The sequence below is a fragment of the Tiliqua scincoides genome, chromosome 1, assembly GCF_035046505.1.
Source record: "Tiliqua scincoides isolate rTilSci1 chromosome 1, rTilSci1.hap2, whole genome shotgun sequence".
In the NCBI taxonomy this organism is placed as follows: Eukaryota; Metazoa; Chordata; class Lepidosauria; order Squamata; family Scincidae; genus Tiliqua; species Tiliqua scincoides.
In genome coordinates this window covers 194,647,615-194,668,418 of record NC_089821.1, presented here as the reverse complement: position 1 = coordinate 194,668,418, position 20,804 = coordinate 194,647,615, and the positions used below count along the sequence as shown (strand labels likewise).

Here is a 20,804-nt window from a genome sequence, read left to right as displayed (position 1 = left end):
TACCAGTGGCTGATAGTCATGATAGCTATATGCTGCCTCCATGGCACTGTGCCTTTGAGTGACAATAGGAGACAAGTCCTCATCTCCTGCTTGTGGGCTTTGCAGAGGTTCTTGGTGGCCACTGTGGGAAACAGGATGCTGAACGAGATAGACCTTTGGCCTGATCTAGCAGGGTTGCTCTTATGTTCAGAGATTTCCCAGTGGCTCAGCCAAGGTGTTCTCTGTCTTGTTAAACTCAAGCTGTGAGTGGAGTGTTCCTGCAGCCCGTTGCTATAATTAGAATTATAATCTGGAAAGTGTAAGTATCCCTTCTACTTAGACAAAGATTCATTGCATCTTTATGTGTAGGTCCACTCATCTGACTCATGAATAGACATAGGTAGGAACACATTTCCCTAGTGTGGATAAAGAACCTTGACTGGAAAGGCTGTGCAAATTGGGATTAGGCCTTTTGTGAGTGGGTGGTGGTGGGGATCAAATTCAACATAATTACTCCTTGGCTTGTTATGCGAGCAACCTCATGAGGCACAGGCCGATGATCTCGGGAATATATATGAGGAAGATCCAAAGCAGAAAGCTTCAACTGACCAAATAGCCTGTCAGTCTGGGTTGTGGTGATCCAGCTGAGGCTTCCATGGCCCTCCATGTAGTGATGCTGCAAAGAATCATGGCTTGCAGTCTGTGCACCAAGCACATTTCATGCTCTTGGGTGCCTCCAAGCAGAACAAACAGGATAGTTGCTGCCACCAGGAAGGGAAAAGGTCAAGAAAGGGGAGCCCATTGTCACTATACTTCCCATGGGGGGGGGGGCAGGGAGCCCAGTATCCAAGTTTCCTTCAGAATGAAAATCTGTTGCTGAGCTGGCTAGCCCCCATCTCTTAGAAGCCCACTTGCTCCTTGTAGTGTTAGTCTTGAGAGGTCTATCAAGGAGTAGCTCTTGGCTCTGAACAGAAATGAACAGGCAAGTAACTTGTAAAAATGAGTTTATTAAGGCAGAAAAAGGGAGGAATGGAAAAGGTCAAATGGACAAAATAGGTACTTGAATTTAGAGGCAAAATGAAAACAGTAAAACCTTAACATGACTTTCTGGACAGCCCTACCTAGAAGGCATTCATTTCATTAGTTTCCTTGTTTACCTCTGGGGAAGCTGGGGGGGGGGGAATCAGCAGTGTTCAAGTAACCTCTGTAAGTGCTTGAACAGACTGTGTGCTGGTGCAAACTAATCAGCTCCTTAGCTGCACATTTTGATGTTTTTCCCTTCTGCTTGGCTCAGAGGTGAGAAACCCAGGGTCAGCTCCTTGAACCTCTCTTTGGCCATGGTTAGGCAGATGATCTTCACCAATAACCAACAGGTGTTAGCAAAGCCCAGCAGGGTGCCAGTGGTGTCTGCCTGGTCCACTGTCTCACCTAGACTAGGGCCGGGCATTCTGAGTCCCATCCAGAAGTATAAAATGCACATCTTGATTATGCATTCCAAATGCAGGTAAACTCCCTCCGTGCAGGAGTTTGTGAATGTGGTAGGGAGCACCACTACCTTTCTATGAGAACACCAGGATTTTAATTCCACCAGTTGCTGTTGCTGGCCAAACACTCAAGACCTCTTTTTCCTTGTAGGATCAGAGCCTGTCCCTCCCAGAACAGAAAATGCAGAGATTTACTGCAACTGAATGGTTATTGTCTTAATGATTACACTGTTAGGTAAACTATAATTTGTTCAACAGCAGGGCACACCCAATGGAGGATGAGGGATGAGAGCTGGAAGCACAACCAGATTGTGGCACTCTCGTGCAATTGCTTGTGAGACCAGAGAGAATCCAGCTGTGACGTTTTTCTAGCAGGGCTCCTGTGTCTGTTAAGGTGCCATCCCCTTCCCATTGACTTTAATGGAAAACTGCACTTTGATGTTAATGTACAGCCTATATTTCCTTTAAGGGAGGGACTCTTAACTGGGAGTATCCATACCCCTTTGGAGGGGGTATGGTAACCAAATGATGGGGATAAGCTATTCAATCTCCAAACAATTTAAACCAGGGTTGTTGGATCAACTGTCACCATTATCAATATGGACTGAGGCGTTCTATTCGTAGCTCTCCGTATGTAAAGTAAAACCAAGCTAGTGACATCTTTTAAATGGTATCATACTGGTATCTAATGGCACTGGTGACGACGCTGATAATTTTGACAGTCTGATAAAGGGGGTATGGGGACATATTGGGCAATTCATTGGGGTCTGTAATTGTATAAAGATTAAGGATCCCTGCTTGAAGGGGTCCATGCTCCTACACAGACTCCTTTGGTTCCCTCATGGTAGTGTGGTGGTGTCTTCTGGTATTCGATAGTGATGTCATACATCATCACTGACTTCAGGTTCAGCCAAGCTTCAAACTGCACAGACCTTGGTTCTGAGCTGTTTGTTAGTGTCTCCCATTTAGATTGGGATCAGGAACCATTGTTTCATTTCTTGCTTTGTAAACTAGTTCATGAATACCATCCATCCATCCAGAATCTTTCTGATCGTGTTCTTTCCTAGCCTTTTAGCAGGCAACTCCTGGATATTTTCATGTTATGGCTTCTGCTCTTCCTTATTCATGTGACCTTCATCATTGCAAAAAACTTTCTTTCCTCACATGCCTCTGTGTTTGCCACTAGGGGTAGCTGGTAACCATACTGCCTGTATGGAAGCATAATTCCCCTTGTGGGACATAAATCCTTCTCTTGAAAAGATCCAGGGATTCTTCATATATGCTCATAACCAATTGGAGTTTGCTAGAACTAGAATATCAGTACTTCCTTCTTTGTATAGCCCTGTCTACTTCCTTGGCAAAGGGTTTGTTGACTGCAGACTACCTATGTTCATTCTGGGAGTGGACACAACTCTTTGCTTGTGGGGAGTCCTGGCCTGGGTTGCTATATAGATCAGTGTTTCTCAAAATGTGCTCCTAGGAGCCCTGGGGCTCCCTGAGACCCCTTTCAGGGTCTCTGTGTACACCCCCTAAATGGCAGCTGTGTACTCAGTGGTGCACCATTCTGTGCACTCTAGGACTCTGAGATTCCATGACGGTGTTGGTGGAGCTCCCTGAGACTCAATTTAGCAGCGTAAAGTGCTCTGGAGACCAAAAAGTTTGAGAATCACAGTTATAGATAATCAGCTGCTAGCATCCTGGTCATTGTGCCCCAATGGTCTCTTCTGAGGAGGTCACTTATGGTGCCTTTATGGATGTCAGCTTGTGTGTGTCATAGGTAGAGTGACAAAACATGGTCATGCTGCCTTCACCAAACATATATGAGTGCGTCTGCTGAGTGAGTGGGGGTGCTGGTGAACAACATCTCAATTGTTGGGTGACTAAAATCATCAGGTGCACAGTATGTCTGTTGGTTGTTTGTACAGTCTTAACTACTGTAGTTTTGGTCTCTCTTGAACTGCTGGAAGTGCATTAGGTTGCAATTACTTTACACCAACATTATGTTGACATTAAGAATCAACCAATGTATGGCTGATTGGTTTTGTTCTGAGTAGACTTGTAAGCCCCGAACCATTTTTTGAATAAATGCATGAAAAAAGCACAACTGTTAGGAGGTGCGGGGGAGAGGGAAGGTCTTCCTTCAGAGCTTGGTGAAAGTCTATTTTCAGTACCAGGATAACCTCCAGTCTAAGTCTGAGTAACCATGCATAGGATTGTGCTGTATATCTTATCATGTTACCCTAGCACCTAGTAACAGTTCAGAGTTTTGTACATATCCACTTAATTGCACTTTTCACTCTTGCTTCTTTAGATTCATTTTTTATTCTGTTTTGGACCCACCTTTCTCAGGAGAATATTAAGGTTACATGTATTGCCAACAAACAAAGTTGGGTCCTGGGGGAAGAAGAATAACCAAAATAATAACACTTAAAAGAGCAGAAACCATACTGTAGACGGACCTGCCCGATACAAAGATTTTTGAAAGGGAAGTGACATTGCAGTAGCTGGCTAGAAGCCCCAAATGAGAAAAATCGAAGGGTAGTCCAGGGCCTGAAGTTTTACACCCCATTTATAACCAAAATGTTAGAGGTGGAGGAATACCCATTAAAGCCACCTGGTTTGGAGTTCTTGTCTGCTCAAGTTTTACAAGCATGACCCACCCACCCAAGGCATTAAACATATGTGTTGATATGCATTGTGTCTATCCTTTCTCTTTGGTTCATAAACTCAAAGGATTGTGATTCTTCTTCAAAATTGTCTTTGTGTTACACTGAAGAAATGAATTTAACGTAGAAACAGATGTGAAACTTGCTTCCACTTAGAGTGTGTCAGTCCGTGAACCCTTCATCTTCAGCATAAAAATTGTAAATGACATGGAAGTACAGTGCAAAGGTGGTCATGCTGCATCATAATTGTATTTTGTTCAGAAGCAAGAACTTCTCTTCTTTAGGACTACTCTTTGTTTTTGTTAGCAGTTCAGCTACACTGGCTTCCTGCTCCTATCCCCATCATTCCAGTACTGCTCAGTCTGCATTTCGGTGAGGCGCGAGATGGTACGCTGGAAAGCAAAAATCTCCTCCTCTCCCGTAAACATAGAAAGTGCTTCAGCAGAGGCCTAGAAAGTTGAAAAACAAATAAAAAGAGATATAGGAAATGCTAAAAGGAGAAACCAGGAAATGAAGATGCCTCTGTAGATGCCATAGAGAAAGTGCCCATCGATTCCCACCCAGGTTATGTGCTGTCCACAAGTCTCACTCCCACCTTTTTATTCCATAGTTCATGCTTCACTGGAATGGCAGACAATGTTTTGAAGTATTTGGTGGGCCACTGTGAGATACAGAAAGCTGGGCTAGATGGGCCTATGGCTTGAGCCAGCAGGGCTGTTCTAAAGTTCTTATTAAAAAGAGTCAAGGGGCAATACTTGTGGCCAAATCTATGCATGGATTTTGCTGGCCAACTTGGAGGTATTTGTGGGTGTCCTTTCGTGCTCTGTTTGCTGTTAAATAGCTGCCTGTCAGGGTTGTGTTCTTTCTCTCTCCCACAGACATAATTTCAGTTAAATCAGCAGCGCTCAAACTTGCAACTGCTGTGCCTGAGAATGCGATCCCCGGCTGGACCACATCTGAACATTCTGCTCGGGCCCTGCGCTAAATTCTCCTCGTTTGGAGAACAGGGACTCTCTGGGCAGTCATGTCTGCTGCCCAGTATCCCAGAAGGCCATGTGACCGGACATGCAGGCAGATGCAACTGCCCAGAGCATCCCTGTCTTCCGAATGAAGAGAATTTTTGTGCATCACCTGGACGGAACCGAAAGGTTCGCTCACCAGGCGGACAGACCCGCCTGAATCCCAGATCCAGCTCCCGGGCCAGGGTTCAAGCAGCCCTGAGTTAGATAATAGTTAAGTAGCACTTTGCTTTTAAAGATACTAATTTAGAAAGTAGAGACAGTGACTGAACAGTTTTGCCTAATAGTAAAAAGTATTTCTGCGTTGAACAGCTCACACTTTCAAGTCCTCCAAAGTGATAATTGTTTTGGATGACTCTGGTGAGAGTCAGTCTCTGTGTAACAAACTTGTATTGTCTCAACAATTTTGTCACCTCTGTGAACAAACAAATTTAGATCTTTCATCCTATAGATACTGTTGCAGGTGCCCACAGAGTAGCTTGTGCTAACATTGCTACTGCCACCTCTGTTGGTTTGTCAGTAGTGAGGCAAAATCTTTTCAAGTCGGTACCAAAAAATGGAAACACCAGTTGACATGACACAATTGACTCCAGAGGGGTCAAAATGGCATTAGGATGAATCCACCTCTGATCTTTCTGCCTTTCATCCATTTGTGTACCGTGCAACAATTTTGTGCAATTCTGCTGCATCACATAGAAAGTTTTTGGGGAGGTACTTGACCATACACAGTCAAAGAAATTTAGCCTGTCAGAAATGCAATCCCCCCCCCCAAAAAACGCACCACCTGGGTGTTAATTCATGCAAATGTTTTGCTGCCACCATCAGCCAACTTTTACCGTCTCTTGTCATGGCAAAACAGAGATTGAGCTATGATATGATATGTTGGGATTGAAGGACAGTCTAGATTTTGCAGACAAAGATTCCTGAATATGTGCCGTTTCATCAGCCAAAAGCATGGTGGTTTCTTCACATAACTTGCATGTTTTCACCATGGAATGAATGGCATATGTTCGATGAAAAAGAATGGCTGCATGAGCCTATTGCATATTTGCCACATATATTGAAAGTTCATCAATAAGACACATAGACTATATATCAGTGTTTCTCAACCAGTGGTACAAGTATCAGTGGTAATACTTGAGGTGGTGTCCAGTGCTACTTAGGGGAGCCCCCCACCTATAGCTATATGATGTGTCAAGCACCAGTAGGAGGCTTGGCTTGGCTGGCAGAGCTCTAGCATGCACTTTCTGTGTGCACTCAGAAAAGCCCTCCTGTCCTCCCTGAGCCTCTTACCAGTGTTTTTCATGTTGCATCTGACCTCCCAATCCAGAAGTACCTGGCAGTGACATCATCAGCTAGTACTTCTGATGGTATTTCCAATGAAGAGGTGGACCATGTGAAGTGGTACAGTGAGGGACAAACACTGAGAAATGCTGCTGTATATAGATTCTTGTGGGACAGTAACATGTTATATATAGATGCTGATATATATATCAGGAGAGAGATCTTGGGGTGGTGGTGGACAGGTCGATGAAAGTGTCGACCCAATGTGCGGCGGCAGTGAAGAAGGCCAATTCTATGCTTGGGATCATTAGGAAGGGTATTGAGAACAAAACGACTAGTATTATAATGCCGTTGTACAAATCTATGGTAAGGCCACACCTGGAGTATTGTGTCCAGTTCTGGTCGCCGCATCTCAAAAAAGACATAGTAGAAATGGAAAAGGTGCAAAAGAGAGTGACTAAGATGATTACGGGGCTGGGGCACCTTCCTTACGAGGAAAGGCTATGGCGTTTGGGCCTCTTCAGCCTAGAAAAGAGACGCCTGAGGGAGGACATGATTGAGACATACAAAATTATGCAGGGGATGGACAGAGTGGATAGGGAGATGCTCTTTACACTCTCACATAATACCAGAACCAGGGGACATCCACTAAAATTGAGTGTTGGGCGGGTTAGGACAGACAAAAGAAAATATTTCTTTACTCAGCGTGTGGTCAGTCTGTGGAACTCCTTGCCACAGGATGTGGTGCTGGCGTCTACCCTAGACGCCTTTTAAAGGGGATTGGACAAGTTTCTGGAGGAAAAATCCATTACGGGGTACAAGCCATGATGTGTATGCGCAACCTCCTGATTTTAGAAATGGGTTATGTCAGAAGGCCAGATGCAAGGGAGGGCACCAGGATGAGGTCTCTTGTTATCTGGTGTGCTCCCTGGGGCATTTGGTGGGCTGCTGTGAGATACAGGAAGCTGGACTAGATGGGCCTATGGCCTGATCCAGTGGAGCTGTTCTTATGTTCTTAACTACAATTCCCAGAAAGCCTTGCAGGTCTCTTGTTATCTGGTGTGCTCCCTGGGGCATTTGGTGGGCCGCTGTGAGATACTGGAAGCTGGACTAGATGGGCCTATGGCCTGATCCAGTGGGGCTGTTCTTATGTTCACCCTACAAAACGGTTTGCAATGTTGCTCTACGTTACTGTGTTTCTAGCCAAGAGATACATTAGGAGAAAAGTTATTAAAACACATATAGTATTTATTATGGAAGGCTACACCTACTGTACAGACACTGGTAAGCATTTCCCATACAAAGACATGACCACAAACTCGGACAATAAAATCATCTGCTTTCCCCAGTGTGTACATGAAACTGCAATATATGAATAGCTGCAAGAATCTGTTTTGCTCTGTATACATGTTTTTGGAAGCTACGTGTATCAGCTCCCTTTTGTGCAATGTACAATATTAATACTTCATGTAGTAAGAAAGAATCTAACCCATTATTCTGAATGTGTTAGAAATATGTTTCTTTCTCTTAAGAAAACAGATATCTCTGGTATTATGGTAAAATGTATTGGTACTCACCTCTCTCCTCACTAACTGTTTATGAATAGCATTGCATTAAATTATAATAGAAGAAAAGGTGCTACATTGATCCTGCCAGAAAGCAACAAAATGACCCATTATATCCTCTTTTTCCCCCTACTTTGGTTTTCTAATAGTGCCAATGCTCAGACCCAAACTAATTATGTTCTTTTGCAACAAAGACACTAATGCTCATAGCGCTTACCTGGCTCAGCCCCAAATCATCCATCAGTATCCTGCTCTCATCCAGTCCACTGTCATGGTGTTCTTGAAGAAATATGCTCTGAAGTGGTGCTGATGCAGAGCAAATGATACGCACCTGGAAGACAGAGGAACATGGCCGTCAGTGCAGTCACTTATAGCTTCTGTTCCTGCATCTGAATTATGTGAGGACTGTTTAAAAAAAACCCAGCACCCTCCACAGTGCAATATGTCTGGAATAAATAGCAGTTGTATAGCAAGGGTTTCCCCAAGCCTGCTAATGCCTTACAAGGCATTAAAAATGTCACTTCTGGTTTTTCGGGGAAAAAATTGAAGTTGTATTTTTTTACTCTCGGAGTCATTCGGAGGCTGCAGACACATGTGGCCTCTGCTGGGCTCAGAAGACCTTCCTGAGGCAAGGGGAGCTTAGTGTTCCCTGGTACATTTAACCATGGGGAGGGGGTTCTGGATTAGAACCTTTGTGGATACCAGGGCATGCCCTATGCAATTTTTTTTTCACAGATAGGGGGCAGCATGTCTTAATGTCAACTTATCATTCTTTTTAAGAGGAGGGATGCCCATGGGGAAGGCTTCATTTATTTTTGGAGTTTGGTATAGTACATAGCATTTAATCTAGTGGTTCCCAACCTTCACTCAAAGGTAAGGGAACCAACAAGTGTGTGTAGGGGCCAGCAAAGGGGGGGGGGTGAGTCAGCGGTGATGGCACTTTTAGGTTCATGCTACCGCTGCCACAGCAAAAAAAAGGGTATTGGAACTTACCTATCTGCAGCGGTGGCGAGAAGCCAGATTTTGCGGTGTTTCCAGCTGCTGCTGCAGATAAGTACATTCCAAAATACCTTTTAAAATTTAGTTGATGGCGGTGGTGTGAATCAGGAACTTCCGTTGCCGACATCACTGCTGACTAGCAACTTCATTAAGGGGAAAAACTGTTTCCCAAATGCCCTTGGGGGTCACAACCCCCAAGTTGGGAATCACTGACTTAGCCACTATATAAAATAACTTATTTATCTGAGGACATTTACCTTACCTTTCTTCCCCTGAAGGAGAGTCCAAAAGGCAGTTACATTATATTTGTATTTTAAAAAATACAATAAGCATAAAGTAATCAAAAGATAAAACAAACATTAAATAATAAAGCCCAAACAATTCAAAACAATATATATTAAAAACAAACCATCTGAAACTAAAAACCAGCTGACAGTACATAAAAAAAAAAAAAATCAGTCAATATGGGGGCATCAACTTAACTGGAAAGCCTGCAAGTTTTGACCAGGTGGCAAAGGGGGGGCCAAATGGACCTCTAGGAAGTTCCAATGCCTTGAAGCAGTTCCTGAGAAGGTCTTGTCAAGTTCTTCAAACAGACTTGAAAAAGAGGGAACAGAGAGTACGTTCTCATATAGGGAGACGGTGTCTCTTAAGAATTCTGATCCCAAATTGTTTAATGCTTATAGCCACCATCTTTTGTGTGACATTTGAGCCTGAAAACTTGCTAACATTGTTAGACAACAGAGATGGTGCATAATGGGTGTGGTATGCTCCCAAGCATAGGCCCCCAGGGAACTCATGCAGCCAAATTCTATACCCACTGAAATTTCCCAACAGTGTTCAAGGGTAGCCCCACGTAAAGCACATTGCAACAGTCCAATATAGCAATGATTAACTGTGCAATCCAGGCATGTCTTCTCAGAAGCAAGCCCCATTCAGCTGAATTTAATCCCAGAGTGTAAAGGACTGCAGCCTAAGGCATGTTAAGCTGGCCAGATCTGCTTTCCACAGAAATGGGAGCAGTTGACACAGGGGTAGTCCTGGGCAGGAGGAGGGAGGAACTGGGGTCAGGGAGGAGGTGGGAAGGGTATTTTTAACAAGTTCCCTCCTTATGGTTTTATTAGGAGAACAGTGTTTCTTGACATTTGTCCTCCACCGTACCGCTTCACATGATCCACCTATTGGAAGTATCACCAGAGGTAACTTACAATGATGTTCTCACCAGTTACTTGCAGATTGGGAAGCCAAACATAACGTGACAAGCATGGGTAAGAGGTTCAGGGTTGATGGGAGGGCTTTTTTGAGCATGCGAAAAGCGGATGCTGGAGCTCTGCCTGCCGATCCTCCTCCTGCTGCTTGTTGCATTGCATTACTGGTCTCACTGCTCAGCAGCAGTGGCCTGGTGGTCTCACATGTACCGTCAGACACCACCTCAAGTACTACTGTTTGAGATGGACAGTGTTGGATTAGAAGACAAGAAAGGGCAAGAGAACTCCAATTAAAAAAACTTGGGGGGGGGGAGTCAGACAGAGAGAACAGGCAGGAATTGCCTTTTGTTGCCCTCTTTCCCCTTTTCTGGGAATTTGCCCTGGATGGTCAAGGGAACCTTGGAGAGGCCAGATCCTGAGATGTGGCTTTGGTCCTCCCCAGAAACTCCTACCCAATGTCACTAGTGTCAAAGCCACACAAAATTCTGGTCCCAGTCAGTCAAAGCCTGTAAGAATACTAGAACATAATGTTAGGCTTCCTCAGAGTTTCCTGAGACTTAGGGGTGGGCTAACACTGCTCCTGCCCCCCCCCTTCAGTCTCTATAGCCACTGTGAAGCTCATGCACTGGATATAGCAAGCCCCAAGTACTAAGTGTTCAGACCCTCCTTTGGCTAGTGGCTAACAGGGCATGTAACCCTTATGGAATCACAAAACACTTAGCACTGCAGTGGACTAGGTGGGGAATGGTGAAGGAGAATCACCATATGTCCAGTGACAACCAGTTGCTGTTTGAGTGTTGGGAAAAAGCAATAGCGGCACCGCAGAAGTGCTATACCAAGCAACGACAGCTGGATCCACCATAACAAATGAGTAGCTTCTAAACATTCACTGAGTAGAAAAATGATAATCTGGATAGGCCCCAAGTACCTTGCTGAATTGGAAGTTTTTTTTTTTTTTATGAATTTCCTTTTCCGGACATTGTTGAAAAAAGGGTTTAATCTCAATCGATATTTCCTGATTGCATAAATATTTAAGTGTGCGCCTATAATCACACATAGGGTGCAGCTTAATGTCTTCCATTACTTTTTAAAACATCAGCTTAAATACAAAGAGCCTTTTTTAGTTGTTGTAATATTGCTGATTTTGCTTCTATGATTGAAACCTTTGTAAATCCAAGTTAAGTGCTTCATTTATCATTACTATTTCATTAGAAGTCCTACAACTCAGACTTGAAGCCGAGAGTGCTGTTTCTTCCGAAATTAATATCACTTTGGGACAAATTCATTAATGCTTTACTGGTCTGTTCACTTTGGAAAAATCAAGACTGAAAGATGTTTGGGGTTATTGGCAAATCAGCATGTTTAATTTTAAGAGAAAGAAGGGAGAAGCTCATCAGGATTTTGGCAAAACAGAAACAAGTATGTGGGATATTTTAACATAGCTATCATTGGCCTGCAAAGAACCATGTGACTAATCAGTCACCACGTTAATTAACCCTGGACAAAAATTATCTCGGCTGGATAAGACTGTTGTGGAGGTATAAAATATATTTAGAATTTCCTAATATCTAAAAAGATCTCAGAAGAATGGGAACAACTGATCTCCTTTCCTTGGAGATTTTCAGAAAAAGGTTTGGTAAGCATCTAGCAGTGATGCCTTAACTACAAGGTGTCCTAGTTAGAAGAGGTTAATACAGATTTTTTTCCCCTCCATCTCAAACAACACCAGAAATTGGAGTCTCCCAATAAAATGGCTTGGCAGTAGATTCAGGACGGATAAAAGAAAGAATTCTTTCACACTATTCATAATGTACTTGTGGAATTTGCTCAAGATATGATGGCCACTGACTTAAATGGCTTTAAGAATGGGTTAGACAAATTCATGGAAAGGTCTACCAATTACTATTAGCCACAATAAGCAAGACAAACCTCCATGTTTAGAGGCAGCATGCAGTGCGAGGAGTATCTGCATGGCCTTCAAAAGTGGGAAACATCATCAGAGTTCCCTTCTCCTGCCTGTAGACAGGCCCTACCATTTTGGTGAACATGACTTTTATTTAGTACTATATTTTTGCCTTTCCAGCATTGGGATATCCATTTCTTCTTGCTGCTACGCACACACTGCACTAATGTCTTTCAAAGGAGATGGATAGGACTGTCACACAATAGCTAAAATTAGTTGAAGTACAACTTGATTGTCTAAGATAAGCTCTTTGGAAGTGGGGAAAGGCATGTGCAATTCCTCATAGGGCTGTCTGACACATTACACAGAAACAAAGCAAGGGTTGCCATCAGCGCATACTTAACAGGAAGCTGAGGACAATCCCAGCTCCCTGACAAGGGTACTTGTATGATTCACGTGCTGTCAGATTTCTGTTTGCCACATTCATGCTTGCATTTTTAGGTATACAATATAAGGTGTAAAGAGGTCCAGGTAGAGACATACATACATAAGAACATAAACACCCTGCTGGATCACTGCAAAAGCCTATCTAGTCCAGCATCCCATTCCCTACAGTGGTTCACCAGCAAGCCACAGTGAAACATTGCTCCTTTACAACAATTCAGAGGCATACTACTCAGTATTCAGAGGCATACTACTGCTGTAGTACTGCCTGAAGGCAGCACGTAAGTATCATGACTAGTAGCCACTGATAATCTATCAAGCCAGCCTTTAAAATCATTCAAGCTAGCGGCCATTTCCACATCTAATGACAATGAATTCCACAGACTAATTACAGGTCCAGCCTATTTATACACGGATTTTTTATACACGGATTTGACTCAACACAAATGGCCCTTGCAAACGAGAAAGAATGTGCTGATCCCTGGAGAATGGGGAAAAATGCACCCCTTTAAAATCAGTTTTAAAAACTGAACAGTCCTTTAACAATAGCCTCCTTAATGAGAGAGAGAAAGGGCAGCTAGCTGACAATCCATCAATCCTTCTCTTTCCTGGGGACCCCTCCCTTCCCCCAGCACCTGAAAGAAAGGTGATCATTTTGCATTGGTGAAGGGAGGGGCTGAGTGAAGTGCTGATGGATTGTCTTCTTAATGACTCTTATCTTAGAGTCAAAAGGTCAGCAAGGCTGTTTTTCAATCACTGAGGCAAAGAAACTTTGTTTTTTAAATTGATTTGCTATAGGGCATTTTGTTTTATCCATGTGAGTGCTTGGGTATCCTCTTTTCTTCATCCCAACCTCCCAGCCTCCAACCTCCAGTTTCATTGGATGATCCCAATTTTAGAATTGTGAAAATTGGTGGCTAGGACAAAGTCCACAGGAGCCGAGTGGCATCCGATCAGGACAAGAGTGTAGATATTCTAGAGAAGCCAGACAAAGACAGAGTAAAATTGAAGAATGGAAGCATGGTGGGACACAACAGCCGGTCTGGCAGAATAAGAGGCTTCAGGGATAAAGGCACAAACAATCATTCTTAGGAGACCCAGTATACAGGTGTTCCCCCCTCCCATATCCGCAGGTCTGTTATCCGCTGTTTCACTTATCTGAGAATCTGGGAGGACACCCCCCCAATAACCTCATGCCTATTACCTTTTATTTACTACAGCAGCAATGGAAGCACAGGTGTTTCTTGTTTAAAAAGGCATGTTTTTGCTTAACTGAAGAACCAAACATAAGAGGAGACAAACAGGAAGCGGAACAATTCCTGCTTCCTATTAGTCTCCTCTCTGTAGCATGAGTTCTTTGCATCTGTATTCATGGCAGAAGAGTATAGGTAGGTACTGCAGCCTGAACAGTCCCTTCTGGGAACGGTCACCAAAGAATTAAGTCAAATAGATATTGAGAGGACATTTCAGAATTTATTGATAAATTAAAGATTAACAGGTCACTGGACCCAGGTGTCATCACTCAAGAGTTCTTAAGAAACTCAAGTGTGAAATTACTGATCTTCTGACTAAAATATGCAACTTGTTTGTTAAAATAGCCAATGTGCCGCAGAAGGATAGCTAATGTCATGGCAATCTTTAAAAAAGGAAAGAGACAGGACTCGGGAAACTACAGGCTGGTCAGTCTAATATCTGTTCCAGGTAAGATAGTGGAAAGCCCTATCAATGATAAAATCTTGGCGCATATAGAACAAATTTTGCTCACAGAGAATCAGCATGGTTTCCATAAGGATAAATCATTTCTCATGAATCTTTTAGAGTTTTTTGAAAGGTCAACAGATGTGGCTGTGGATGAACCCACTGATATTATATGTCTGGACTTTCAGAAGGCGTTTGACATAGTCCCTACCAAAGGTTCCTGAGAAAACTCCACAGTCAGGGAATAAGAAGGGAGGTCTTATGGATTAGGAACTGACTGAAGAATAGGAAACAGAGAGTGGGTGTAAATTTGTAGTTTTCACAATGGAGAGATGAAAAGTGGTGTGCCCCAAGGATTGGTCTTGGAACTTGCACTTTTCAATTTGTTCATACGTGATCTGGAGTTGGAGATAAGCAACTAGGTGGCTAAGCTTGTGGATAACACTAAATTTTTCTGCATGGTGAAATCTAGAATGGTGAAGAGCCCCAGAAAGGTCACTCTAAATTGGGGGAATGGGTGGCAAAATCATGGACGTGCTTCAATGTAGGTGAGTGTAAAATGATACACACTGGGGCAGAAAATAATAAATTCACGTATACACTGATGGATTCTGAACTGTATGTGATAGATCTGGGCAGAGATCTCGGGGTGGTGGTGACCACCTTGATAAAAGCATCAGCACAGTGTGTGGTGGCTGTAAAAAAAAAGGCAAATTCCATGCTTGAGATAATTAAAAAAGGAATTGAAAATAAAATAGCCAATATTATGTCATTGTACAAATCAGTTGTAAGGCCTGATTAGCTGTAACCCCTGCTGTAATTAGCTGTAACCCCTGCTAATTGGGTAAGAGGCACTTTTTCAAGTGGGTGATCCTTTTTTTTAGCAGGGGGAGAGTAACTGGCTCACCTCACCCCAGCACTGTCTGTTCTAGTGGCTGTCTGCTGGCATCTTTTCCTTGGCATCTTTTTAGATTGTGAGCCCTTTTGGGACAGGGAGCCATTTAGTTATTTGATTTTTCTCTGTAAACCGCTTTGTGAACTTTTAGTTGAAAAGCAGTATATAAATACTGTTAATAAATACTGTTAATAATAAGGCCACATCGGAGTGTTGTGTCCTGGTCTGGTTGCTACATCTCAAAAAGGATATAGTGGAATTGGAAAAGGTGCAGAGGAGAGTAACCAATATAATTCCAGGTGAGTGCTGCTTTGCAATGTTCCGACCAGCAAAGGGCTGCCTATGTGACGCTGCTGCTGGTCCCTGCAAACCGCTGCAAAGCCAAGGGGAGCTCTGCTTTACTTGCCTTTGGAGAATTTTTGGAGTCTCACAGAGGCAGTGTGCATCCGCACGCTGCCTCTGTGAGGTTCAGAAAGCTCAAATTGCGTGAGAGACGTGACTTCCGGTTTCCTTGCATGCTGCCTCAGAAAAGCCTCCAGAGGCGAGGGGAGTGCAGCTTCCCCTCGTCTTCGGAGCCTTTGTATAGTGTCAAGCCTCACTTGACAATAGGGGTGCCAGTCTGCACCCCTGTTGCTAAGCAATGCACAACTGTACTGGGCAGGAGCACCTCCCTTACTAGGTTTGGAGATCTTCAATCTAGAAGGAAAGTGGCTGAGGGGGGATACATATAAAGTTATGCATGAGATGGATAGAGTGATATTCTTTTTCCTTTTGTATGATACAAGAACCAGGGGACATCCACTAAAATTGACTGACTCAGAACCTGAGAGACTCAGAACCGACAAAAGAAAGTATTTCTTGACTTGGTGCATAATTAATTCGTGGAACTCCTTGCCACAGGATGTTGTGATGGCATTGAATAGATTCATGAAGTAAAAGTCCATCATAGGTTACAAATCATGATGGCTGTATGCAACCTCCGGCTTTTAGAGGTAGCATATCTCTGTATGCCATCTGCAAGGGAGTGGCAACAGGATATAGGTATCTTGTTGTTTTGTGTGCTCTCAGAGGCATCTGGTAGGCCATACAGGAAGCTGAACTAAAAGAGTCTTTGCTTGATTCAGCAAGGCTCTTGTTATGTGGGAAAGGGAGAAAAACCTCTCTCTTCACACACCATGTGTAAGTTAAGCCTCAGTCACGTTACCTTTTAATTACCTTTTTTCCAAGATAAAAAGTGCCAAATATTGTAGCCTTTCTTTATAAGGAAGATGCTGCAGTCCTTTGATTATTTGGTTACCCTCTTTTGCAAGTTTTCTAGCTCTACAATATCTTTTCTTCAGGTGTGGCGACCAGAGCTGAACACAGTATTCCAAATGTGACTGCAGCAGAGACTTGTATAGGGGCAATATAACATTAGCAGTCTTAGGGCACAATCCTCTTATGTCAGTGCTTTCCAGCTCTTTCCAGCACTGACCTAAGGGCAATGAAGCTCTGAGGGAAGGGAACAAACATTCTCTTACTTTGAGGAGGCCTCCGTGAGTGACACCCAACTGCAGGATGCAGCACAAGTCCCATTGGCATCACTATGCCAGTGCTGGAAAGAACTGACATAAGAGGTTAGGATTGTGCCCTTATTCTCACTCTTTTTCTTAATGAACCTGAGTATGGAATTTACCTTCTTCACAAGTGCTGCACCCTGGGTCAACATTTTCATTGAGCTATTCACCACAACCTCAAGAACATTTTCTTGGTTCATCACAAACAAGTTGTACCCCATTTATGTATATGTGAAGATGGGATTTTTTGCCCTAATGTGCATCACTCTACACTTACTGACTTTGGGCTTATTGAACTGCATTTGGCATTTTGTTAGTCACTCAAACCATCTGGACAGTTCCTTCTGAAACTCTTCACAATTTGCTTGGTTATTTTTTACAAAATGAAAATGTATTCATAATATGCAAGAATCTACAAAATGCACACTTACCTTCTGGTCATAAAAAGCATCAATTAGAGTAATGAAGCGTCGAGCTTGGGTCCTTTTTGCCATTGTAAATAGAGGTATGTGACGAATGAAGACTAGGTCAAAATTCTTGGTAATTTCCAAATAATCACTGGCTCCAAGTGGCTGATATAGAAAATGGAAAAAAATGATATATCAAACTACAGATAAACATAACACAATTTGAAATGCCACTGTTCTGTTACAATGGAACAAAACTTCTCTGCCCATGTTATTTTTGTATGCATTGGGCTAAAAGTCCAATCCAGTGTTGTTAAGAGATTGATTCTTCAAGTTTGTGGTTAAATTTAGCTTTATATTCTCCCAATTAAACAGACAGGTAATTTGCAGTGGCATTTCCAAAATGAGAGAGTAACTGAACATAAGGATCTTAACATCCATGTGAATGTTCTTCTAATGAGATGAAATGAGCTACCTTAAAAAATAAAGAACCTAAGAACTATACAGAGGTAATGTTAAAAAAAACCCATTAATTCTTGTACAAATGATGAAAGACTGAAGAAATAATTTTCTAGAAATTTTCTAGAAACCTCTCTTATTGGTCTAACTATCTGAAAACATCTGGAGAGAACAGCATCCTGACACATAAGCAAAATGACAATAGCTAAAAGAAACTGACAGACCAATTAGCAGGCACATAAACATGGTACAATAAAACATGATACAATACTTCCAGGTAAGGGAAGTAGCCCTACAATGGGGCTACTCGATTCCATGGCGGCTCATCAGCCAGCGCAGAATTAAGGAGTCCCGTGTTGGGCTGTGCAGCCTGACACAGGGCTCAGTATCCAGTGGAGCTGAGTTCCACCGGGCCCATTCCCCTGCTCCCTCCTCCACCATGTAGAGTATTCAATCTTCCAAAAAGGAATTAAGGAACCTATAAGTTCCTTCTCAATGTATGTATACCATCTGATTTCTTTGCATTTGATTACTGGCAGCCGGATATGAGAACTGACTAGACCAGTGTTTCTCAAACTGTGGGTTGGGACCCACTAGGTGGGTCACAAGCCAATTTCAGGTGGGTCCCCATTCATTTCAATATTTTATTTTTAATATATTACACTTGATGCAATCCCTGTATGTGACTTCATTTGGGGAAATGTTACACATCTGTACTTTTAACACTATGCTTTTAACAATGACAGTAAATGGAATTTACTCTAGGATAACTGCGGGTAGGATTGCAGTCCAGGATTGTTAAAAATTTTCCTGCTTGATTATGTCAATTCCGGTAATGACATCATTTCCCATGGGTCCTGAGAGATTCTCATTCTAAAAAGTGGGTCCCCGCACTAAAAGTTTGAGAACCACTGGACTATACTAAAAAGTACTGTGTGAAAAGTAACATGAACATTCTTTCTTTATGGAAACTGGTTACTCTATCATAGCATGATTCATTTACATTTCTTGAGAAATATTTTCACTTCTCTGAATGAGCTAGACAAGTCAATGAAGCATTTTCTAGAGTCCAAGGTCTTGCATTGTATCAAAGATGGAGAAAGATGTGAGTATTAGGACTCTGGCTCCTATAAAGATCACAATATTGAAATTGAAAATACTGAAAATGAAAAAATTTTCAGTTCTTTGAAAGAGCCAGACAAGTCACTGAAGCATTTTCTAGAGTCCAAGGTCTTGCATTGTATCAAAGATTTAGAAACATGTGACTACTAGGACTCTGCCTCCGACAAAGATTATAATATTGGAATAATTTATTGTGAAATGTCATGTTTCTGAAGTGTTTCATGCTGCTGTATCAGTCAATAGCAGCTTCAATACAATGCAACTTTTCAGGAAATAATTACTTCTGAAGCCATCTAACCTGCCCTATGAATAACTTGAGTTGCTTGATTTGAATACTCAATGGCACTTCAGCAAGCACCATCTTAAGCACATTATTCCACCTTAACTTTAAACAAGATTATCTGGCACAGTTCCTCCTCCTCGTAATGACATGATTAGACTAATACCTAACAATTATTATATTAATGTGGGCAATTTTTAAAGATGGGACAACCAAAATACCATCTTACTCTGACACCAGCCTAATCTCACACCCATTCTCAACTCTTTCTCAAAGTACTTTGATCAAAACAAATTCCAGATAGCCAGTGGCATAGCTAGTTCATTTAGCACCTGAGGCCCATACTATTCCTTGCCTTCTGAGGCCTGCTTCCATGTCTTCTTCCTTGTGTCTCAGCAGAAGTGATGCTGCTGAAAGGGAGGTGTTGGGAGAGCCCAATTATCACACGGACAGCTTGTTAAGTCAGTTTTCAACCATTTTCAACCACTGTGCCGTGGCACACTAGTGTGCTGCGAGTGGTCCACAGGTGTGCCACAAGACTTTGGGGGAAGATAATTTATTAGTAGGGTCAATGGGGATGTGAGCCCCCCACTGGCAGCATGGTGAGCCTTGTCAATTGTCAAAAACCTAATGGTGTGCCTTAACAATTTTGATGCCTTGTCAGTGTGCCACGAGCTGAAAAAGGTTGAAAAGCAGTGACACCTCAACAGAAGTGGTGTTGTAGAAAGGGTGGCCTGAATGATAACTGGGCTCTCTTGTTCTTGCAGATTTCAGAATGCCTTCTGAGGGCCTTAAAACATCACTTTCTGGTGGCTTCCCCAGTCCTCGGAACACTCTCTGGATGTGACTGGAGCTCAGCTCTGGTCATGTTGGGAGGTTGGGTGCCCTGACCCATGGATTTGTTTATCTGCAGGTTTTGGCATCCGTGGGGGTTCCAGGAACAGAACCCCTGCAGATGCTGAACCACAACCTGTACAAAACAATTCCCTAACAAATCTCAGTCTTAGAGTTTCTGACCTGGTACTTACCCCAAGGTCAGATTGAACCTTAGTCTCCAGGAAGTGGGTCAGAGCTTGGCCACATACATATGCAATCTTTGAGGGAGGTAAGCCAGAATGCACCAAAGGATCCAAGGGATGATGGTGTCTCTGTTTCATCTAACTAGGCATCCCAACCTGCCCTCTGTGATGGACTTTGATACCCAATCAGCAGGTGTATTGCCAATCCCAGCAGGTGGACTGGCCAGAGTTATTTCTTGGTTGCTCCCAGATGAAAAACCCAACAAATCCACAAAAATGACCTATCCAGCTAGTCATGTGGTCTTTCTGCAATGGCTCCAATTTAAAAGGGGAACCCTATGTGGAGGCTTGCCTTATGGGAAATAAATGGGGCAAAAGATGGGGCAAAAGAAAGGAGCAAGTGATGGTCATTTACCAACCTCTTTCCTAAGTCAAGACAGTACCGTGTTTTTCTGAATTAAAAAAACTATAATATTAAAAACAGATCACTGTCTGGTAAAAAAAAAAATATAAGCAATACAAGACATGAAGTGACTGCAGAGAATTCACAGTATGCAAATACTTAGAAATCTTTAATAGGGAAATATATTTAGAAATGTATATTTTACATTATGGGTTGTATCCTGTCATGACTAACTAAACTTAGGATACAGCCCTTTGTACTTTTTTCAAAATTGCACTTGCAGACAATTCCTGCTGGCTGCATCCATGTATCTGGTTCAGTCACTACCCTCTCCATGCCTCCACTGTGGGACACGCATGACTACAGATGGCTCTAGGTGCATCACACAGAACCCATTTTCACCTAGAGTCAAAA

General features: G+C 42.7%; 1 protein-coding gene across 1 annotated transcript in view; it reads right to left on the bottom strand.

Moving 5' to 3' along the window:
• Nucleotides 1-998: 998 nt before the first annotated feature.
• The window catches only part of AFG1L (AFG1 like ATPase), an 84,332-nt gene continuing 64,526 nt past the window's right edge, over nt 999-20,804 (bottom strand). The window contains exons 11-13 of the mRNA XM_066613203.1: nt 17,132-17,272; nt 8,215-8,328; nt 999-4,578 (exon numbers count right to left, since the gene is read on the bottom strand). Coding sequence (XP_066469300.1) covers nt 4,444-4,578; nt 8,215-8,328; nt 17,132-17,272 — 390 coding nt within the window. The 3' untranslated portion in view covers nt 999-4,443. The remainder of the gene's footprint in view (nt 4,579-8,214; nt 8,329-17,131; nt 17,273-20,804) is intronic.